Genomic DNA, 8,244 nt, shown 5'->3' with positions numbered 1-8,244 from the left:
TAGTGACTGACCATGCTGCTCACACATACATAAACACACTCTTACAGTACACATGCATCCTTGTAGCCCACATACTACATACACCCACCCACACACACACACATACTAGGAAACATGTAACATCATATCATCGTTTCACACACCATCACTCCTAATTTGTCTTATTATTCTATTCTATTCTATTTTTATCCTACCTTTTTGTCTAGATGTTAAATGTTCAATGTTAAATGTTCACTTGTATTTGTTATTTATCACTGATTGTTACCAGTCCATCACTGTTAGCTGCCCTGTCTTTGCACTTTATGTCAATCTGTAAAATGTCAGTCCTGTGTATGTCTATGTCTTGGCATGGTAAAGAGCAGTGGTTCTTAACCTGGGGTGCGGGCACCCTATGGGTGTGCACCAGAGATTTTAAGGGGTGCGCGGAATTTTGTTTGTGTTGAGGTTGTGACCAAAATTCTGCTTCTAAACATTATAATTAGGCCAAATCAAGACCAAATTAAAATGTGTTTTGGTCCCCATATAAAGTCATTAAAGTATTGATTAATGTCTAAAGCTAAAATTATTGTAATGAATCACTCAAATCATTTTTTAGTGCGTATACACGCATAGAAGCTTAGGTTGGGAGTGCGCGGCTTGTCTTGGGCACAGGTTAGGGGGTGCTTCAAGAAAAAAGGTTAAGAACCACTGGTATAGAGGAGAGAAAGGTAATTTCATTTCCCTTGTATGACTTGTGCATATGAAGAAAGTGACAATGAAAGCTGACTTGACTTGACGTTTTCCTGTGGTCCCCTCGGCAGGTGTTCTACTACTCCACAGCCATCTTTGAGAAGGCAGGAGTGTCACAGCCCGTCTACGCCACCATCGGAGCAGGAGTGGTGAACACAGCATTCACCGTCGTCTCGGTATGCACACCAATTTACACTCAATCCATCTCCGACGATCTGTCTCTTTCATTCTCTCTCTCTCTCACTCTCTCTCTCTCTCTCTCTCTCTCTCTCCTTCTCTCTCTCGCTGCCCCTTTTTCTTGTGTGTGTGTGTGTGTGTGTGTGTGTGTGTGTGTGTGTGTGTGTGTGTGTGTGTGTGTGTGTGTGTGTGTGTGTGTGTGTGTGTGTGTGTGTGTGTGCGATCATCTGGCCTTGAAGTGTAGACCCACACTGATGGTTGCTTGTTGTAGAAAGTGAGAGCAGTGAGTTGTGTATAGACCAATTTACACTTGTGCATTCACACCTGACCTGTTTCATCCCTTTGTTCATCTCATCAATGTGCTTTTCCCACCTTTCTGTTCTCGTATTTTCCTCCCTTCTCTCCCTTTCTCTTCTGTTTATGTCTGTTTGGATTTCACTCCTCTTTCATCACTTTTTAAATTCCTCTCCTTCTCCTGTCTCGGTCTTCTCTCCTTCTTTGTTCATCCTCTCCTCTCCTTGCCCCATTATCTCCCCCTCTTTGGCCTATCTCTTCCATCCCTTCACCCCCATCCTCTCTCCTTTACTTTCTGTGTCTATCTCTATGTCTGTCTGTCTTTCTCTCCGTGTGTCTGTTTTTCTCTCTGCATATCTGTCTGACTCTCTCTCCCTCGTCCGCTCCCTCTCTCCCTCTCTCCATCTCTGTGTCTTTCTGTCGCTCTCTCCACCTCTCTCTCTCTCTCTCTCTCTCTCTCTCTCTCTCCCTCTCTCCATCTCTGTGTCTTTCTGTCGCTCTCTCCACCTCTCTCTCTCTCTCTCTCTCTCTCTCTCTCTCTCTCTAGTTGTTTGTGGTGGAGCGTGCTGGTCGCCGGTCGCTGCATCTGACAGGTCTGATGGGAATGGCCGTGGCTGCTGTTCTCATGACCGTCGCCATGGCTCTGCTGGTGAGTGTTTGTGTGTGTGTGCTTGCGTGTGTGTGTGTGTGTTTGTGTGTGTGTGCGTGCGTGCGTGTGCATGCATGTGTGTGCATGCGTGTGTGTGTGTGTGTGTGTGTGTGTGTGTGTGTGTGTGTGTGTGTGTGTGTGTGTGTGTCTGTGTGTATGTGAGAGAGAGAGTCTGTCTGTGTCTTGTGTGTGTATGTGTGTGTGTGTGTGTGTGCGTGTGCGTGTCTGTGTGCGCGCGGGCGCGTGTGTGTGTGTGTGTGTGTGTGTGTGTGTGTGTGTGTGTGTGTGTGTGTGTGTGTGTGTGTGTGTGTGTGTGTGTGTGTGTGTGTGTGTGTGTGTGATGTTTGTAACCGTCTGAGGAATACAGATGTTACACCATCAAAACATGTCCGGTAAAGGGAAAAAAAATGTTCACATGTCTAACTCAAACAAAAGCTAATGACTTGAGTACTTCTCAGTTGCGTTTTACTCACTCCGTTTCTTCCTGTCTGCTCCGCTCTGCTTTTTACAGGAAACGTTGCCGTGGATGTCGTACGTGAGCATCGTGGCCATCTTTGCCTTTGTGGCGTTCTTCGAGATCGGGCCGGGGCCCATCCCCTGGTTCATCGTGGCCGAGCTCTTCAGCCAGGGGCCCAGGCCCTCCGCCATCGCCGTCGCCGGCTTCTCCAACTGGACGGCCAACTTCATCGTGGGCATGGGCTTCCAGTATGTGGCGGTAAGCGAAAATACAATACCACGCACTGATGATGGCATAAGAGACGAAACGCGTCTGCTTGTGGACATGGTGGTAATCTATAAATAAATAATGAGACGTAGCCTGTGAGTGCAGATTTTTCTTCTTTAAGTTGATACCTTTTATCGTGCACCCAAAGTCATTCATTTTTTCCCAGAAGTTGAGCGCACCCTCTGACAAACTTGAAGTGAAAATACAACCCCAGTAAACAGTAGGCCGGTGCCATATCATCAGCTGACCCTGCCCTGGTTGGATCAAATTTGTGATGGGTTCTTGTTAGGTTTTTAGTGCTTTCAGTATGTGGCAATAAGTGAAAATACAACCCCAGTGTGCATTTAAACTGAACACAAGAGAACATAAGATTTTGGGAACATAGAGTTATCGGAACATACGTAGAACTGACCCCAAAGTGGCACAAGTGCATCCACAATGTGGCATTACGTATGTGAAGAAAACAGGTGCTGTTCCATCTCCTGTTAGTTACACACACAGAAAAAATACCTGAAAGTGGCACAGATACGAGGTCAACGAGCCGAATCGAGACGAAACGCTGTGGAAATGAGGGAGCGGCATGCAATGGCGCAGCCGTAATGGGCGGTAATGGAAAATGAGTTGAGAGGGTACACTTAGTAAGGGGAACACACAGTGAGAGGAACTGTACAATCCCATCTGTAGTGCGTCCATCACTCTGCACAGCGTAAGTAGATGGAACATTGGCAAGGTCATGTGGTGCATTTTTTTAATTTAAAAGCACAAATGGATTTCGTCTCGTATTGGAAGTTAGAAATGTCATGGAGGTCACCGTGTCGTATTGAAAGTTAGATATGTAGGTAATTGAGGTTGCTGTAAAGTGGATAATGATGATGAATGTGTATTAGTGAGCAGCTGGTGGTTAGATTTTAATGAAATTGAACATAGGGCTGCACGATTATGGAAAAAAACATAATCACGATTATTTGGGTCAAAGTCGTAATCGCAATTATTAATCACGATTATTGATTTTTGGCTGAATTTTAAAAATATATATATATATACATATATATATACTGTATAACAAAATGAAATATAACTAAGAATGAATTATATACAGGATGAGCAAAATAAAATGAATTGTAATACTTGTAATACATGTAAAAGGATTTCTGGCCAGAAACACCAGCCTTTCAGTATGTTTGGCTTCAAGGATGCTCTCGATGGTAGGTCACTATTGCCACGATTAAATCCCGATTGAAATCCCGATTTCGATATCACGATTTTCGATTATTTTCGATTAATTGTGCAGCCCTACTAGGCAGGCTGTAACTTATTTATATTGTTGTTATTAGCATCTCCTCTAAAGGGGTTTTGTTTTAAACTCCGTTGATTGGTGTGATGGTTGGTTTGGTTTGTTAACAGCCCAAAACTCCAAAAGCAGTCAAGGGTGAAATGAAACTGCGTTTGTGGAGGTTTATTGGTGAAGGCTTATTGTTTTTGTTTTTATGACACCGCTGATGACTATTATACTGTTTTTTTATTATTTTTATTATAACATTCTCTTGTCCATAGTAAAACTTCTGTAGCCTGCATTATTGAAACTCTTTTTTGTGTCGATAAAACCTTTGTGCTGTTACTGTTGTATGTTTTTGCATGTTATTAAAACACTTAATCTTTGTCTCTCAATAAAAGCTATGTGCTTCGGGTGCGGCTCGTATTAGTTAGCCTTGCTGTGTGTGGATTGAAGCAATTTGTGCTTTTCTCTAAAGAACCATGACATCTGTACAATGTTGTTTTTAAAATGTATGCTGTTATTATAGTTTATCATGCTCTGTATTCAAACTCTTTGTCTATTCCTCGCAGTCCACATTATTGAAATGCTCCTCTTCTTTCTCAACAGAACCTGTGTAGCCCATAGAGTTGAAACTCTCTTCCTAGCTTTTGTTCTCCATAGAACCTGTGCAGTCTATACCTGTTCATTCTGTGGTCTATGTTATTTACATAAACTCATCATCTTCTGCTTCCAATAGGATCTGTGTGCTCTGTACAGTATGTGTTCATCATGTGGTCTATGTTATTTACATAAACTCTTCATCTTCTCCCTCCACTCCAATAGGATCTGTGTGGTCCGTACGTCTTCATCATCTTCACAGTGCTGCTTCTGGGCTTCTTCGTCTTCACCTACTTCAAGGTGCCCGAGACCAAGGGCAAAACCTTCGACGAGATCGCCGCCGGCTTCCGACAAGGCTCCGGCACCGACAAGTACGCCGCCGACGACTTCAACACCCTGGGCGCCGACTCCCAGTTCTAGACGCCGCAGCGCACCATACCACCACCATCTGTCATCGGCGCGTCGTGTGTGTTCTGTATGTATCAGTGATGGGCAAGATAGTTTCCGGAGCTACAATCCAGTGCCACAGATTCCAAAAGACCTGCTTCTCTTGTCAGAATTCCTCATCTGCACAAGTTAAAACCAGGTATTTTTGGGGTATGTGTGGCATTGGATTGTAGTTTATGAGTTCAGTTTGCCCTTCACCGGTATCTGTGTGGGAGGAGGGGTGGGTGGTGGGGATGGGATGGAGGTTGTGGTTTTGGGATAGGGTTGGGTGTTTTTTTATGGCTTCTGTATCCTAACCTCGTAACCACCCAAAGCACCAACCAACCAACCATCCTATCACCAACCACCAACCAACCCCCTCAACCAATCACCACCAAGCAGGGCCCTCAAGCTATGACTCACCTCACCTGCTTCCTCCCCCCAAGCATTCAGCCAGCCAGCTCTCTTCAACACAGGTCATCCGCTCAACAGAGGTCATCGCATAACTATGAGGACTAGAGACTAGAGACTTTAAATATATATATATATATATATAGAGAGAGAGAGAGGCAAGGAGGAAGCTTGCCCCCCACAGGGCTTGGCTGAGAAAGTCTGCATGTGTGTGTGTGTGTGTGTGTGTGTGTGTGTGTGTGTGTGTGTGTGTGTGTGTGTGTGTGTGTGTGTGTGTGTGTGTGTGTGTGTGTGTGTGTGTGTGTCTGTGTCTGTGTGTCTGTGTGTGTGTGTTTGTGGGTAGGTGTATTTCTGATGAGGAAGTGGGGAGTGTAAAAACCCAAGACTGCTGTCTCCAGTAGCGTCTGCTGCTTCAGCCTGAGGGGACGTATTGGGTGTAGAGGGCTGTAGAATACAGTATTACTTTTATGAAGGGCGTCTTTATTTCTTTTGTTTGGATTTGATTTCTTTTTTTTCTTTTTTTCCCCCTCACATTGCCGTAGCAAGGCATTCTATCATGTGGTTTTATTTCTTTTTGAACTCTGCCTCCATCTCTCTCTCTCTCTCTCTCTTTCTCTCTCTCTCACTCTCTCTCTCTCTCTCTCCCTCTCAGCACAGGAGTTTTTGTCTGTCTATTCTGGCGTTTTATTTATGCACTAGTCTAGCCCCTTTTCTGAGTTTCTTTGTCCAGTATTCTCCCCCTTTGCAGATGTATTTTTATATAAAGCAAACCATGCTGATGTCTACATAGCTACGGTTATATATTTATACACACAGTATTATAAACATGACTACCTGGGTCGGTCGAGAATTGATGTCAGGGTAAAATCCATGTTATTTGAAAATGTTTCACTGGAAAGGTCTTCGTAAAAATCAGCCATAAATACGTATGTCCAAATTAGACATTTACGTGCAGGATATATATTTTGTGATGATGAAATGAATAGAGAACCACTGTTCAGGCTTGAGTCTATCTGTCTAGTATTTTTCTAACATTTGTAGAGATGTCTGTTCATTTGACTTAAAATGTGTGTTTTGTTTTATTTTTTTTGTTTTGTTCTGTTTTGTTTCGTTTCTTTCATTGTTACTAGACAATCACAAGCTAGTTTTGTTACTTGTGTGATATTTTTCCGTACCATGTTTACTTTAAGCCCAGATGAAGATGAGGATAATATATGAAATGGACCCTATGTTACTCTATTAGCGAGTTGAGTTGTTATGGGAATTCGTGGAATTGGGCCTAGCAGCAGAGAGGCTGAATGCAGTTGTGGCATAAGGCTACCCTCATTCACTCCACAGATACTGTAGCACAGTGGTTCCCAAACATTTTCAGCGGGGACCCCCTTTTGGACTTGAAAATATTTTCGCGAAAATCGAGCAATATTAAAGGACACAAAAATTGAATTTTGCAATAGGCATTTTTTTTTGTCCATTAATATTGCTAGATTTTCCATTCATAGTTTGTCCGCTAATATTGATTGAAATCCACCAGACAGCAAATACATCTATTAACCTGATACAATGGAATACAAGTCCCTTTTGTCCGCGACACCCCTTCAGTACCTCCGCGACCCCCCTTTAGTACCTCCGCGACCTGCAGTTTGGGAACCACTGCTATAGCGCATGTTAACATATTGTTTGCATATGCACTTAACGCACTGTATCCTGTGCAACGATAAGCAGTAAGTAGTATTTCATTACAGTTGTGTATATAAATTTAATAACCAGTAATAAGCAAATTATCGACAAAAGTGACATTACGACAACCGTTAAGTTGTTGGGAAAACAAACGATGAACTCTGCTCACAAAAGTCATTATCGTAAAAAGAACTCATTTATCATAAGACAAAAAGCAATTATGATATTTTGCGCACAATCGCGTTGCGCGTGTGGAGATTTTCAGGTGCATCACCCGAAATGGACCAAGGTTAATACAAACTGCTTCACACCAGTTTTACTTCTTGTAGTAGTGCGTCACATTTACTGTAGATATCAAGCATAATATATTGGAGATCTGATTATTATATCTTTTTAATCCCAATGTAAATGGTTATCTCATCGTTGACATGTTAATGATTTATTTATTGATCTTTAACATTTTTTTTAGATTTTCATCACCAACCAATTGCGTGTATACTGTATGTGCTTACACTGTGCATAATATGCATTTTGAATGGTGTTTGTGTGTGTGTGTGTGTGTGTGTGTGTGTGTGTGTGTGTGTGTGTGTGTGTGTGTGTGTGTGTGTGTGTGTGTGTGTGTGTGTGTGTGTGTGTGTGTGTGTGTGTGTGTGTGTGTGTGTGTGTGCGTGCACATGTGTGTGTGTGTTTACTGTATGTGTATTGTTATTTGTCACTCACTGTTCTCTGTGTGTCTTTGTCCAGATGTGTTTGTCTGACGGGTCATGGATCACTAAAGAAGAGCACTGTGGTAGACAGGGCTGATAGACTGACAGGCAGGAGTATTGTTATGTATGTTAAGGAGTAATGTTATGCTATGGATTAATGTTATGCTAATGGAGTAATGTTATGCCTTGTTCACACCAAGAGCGACCTACGCTAACTTATCGACGGATGTCATTATTTCTCTATGGAGGGCACACGACCAGCGCTACCAGAGTGAATTCGCCCAGGAGCGAAGCGAACTGAGCGACCAGAACGAATTTTAGCGATAAAAAGTCAGCTAATCTTATGGTAATGAGCTACTGTATGACGCGGTTCGGCGAAATCCAATTGGAACGTTCATATCTCCCAATGTCCTATCTGTCAAGCCAGAGACGTTATGTGATTAGCTAAATCAAACATGTCAATGCTGCGTTCAGAGCGAATGCAGCGAATTCAAGGCGAAACTTCCTCCGCTACCAGGCAGCGTAGGTCGCTCTTGGTGTGGACAAGGCATTATGCTATGGAGTAATGTTATGCTAT

The 8,244-nt window shown here is 43.0% G+C and overlaps 1 protein-coding gene across 1 annotated transcript in view; it reads left to right on the top strand.

Moving 5' to 3' along the window:
- The window catches only part of LOC134457645 (solute carrier family 2, facilitated glucose transporter member 1-like), a 24,654-nt gene extending 19,751 nt beyond the window's left edge, over positions 1–4,903 (top strand). Inside the window, exons 7-10 of the mRNA XM_063209647.1 lie at positions 801–905; positions 1,748–1,849; positions 2,361–2,564; positions 4,672–4,903. Coding sequence (XP_063065717.1) covers positions 801–905; positions 1,748–1,849; positions 2,361–2,564; positions 4,672–4,866 — 606 coding nt within the window. The 3' untranslated portion in view covers positions 4,867–4,903. The remainder of the gene's footprint in view (positions 1–800; positions 906–1,747; positions 1,850–2,360; positions 2,565–4,671) is intronic.
- Positions 4,904–8,244: the final 3,341 nt, after the last annotated feature.

This window comes from Engraulis encrasicolus, chromosome 10, assembly GCF_034702125.1.
Source record: "Engraulis encrasicolus isolate BLACKSEA-1 chromosome 10, IST_EnEncr_1.0, whole genome shotgun sequence".
NCBI classification, from domain to species: domain Eukaryota; kingdom Metazoa; phylum Chordata; class Actinopteri; order Clupeiformes; family Engraulidae; genus Engraulis; species Engraulis encrasicolus.
Note: the sequence above shows the minus strand (reverse complement) of the source record. Positions and strands in the feature narration are given on the sequence as shown.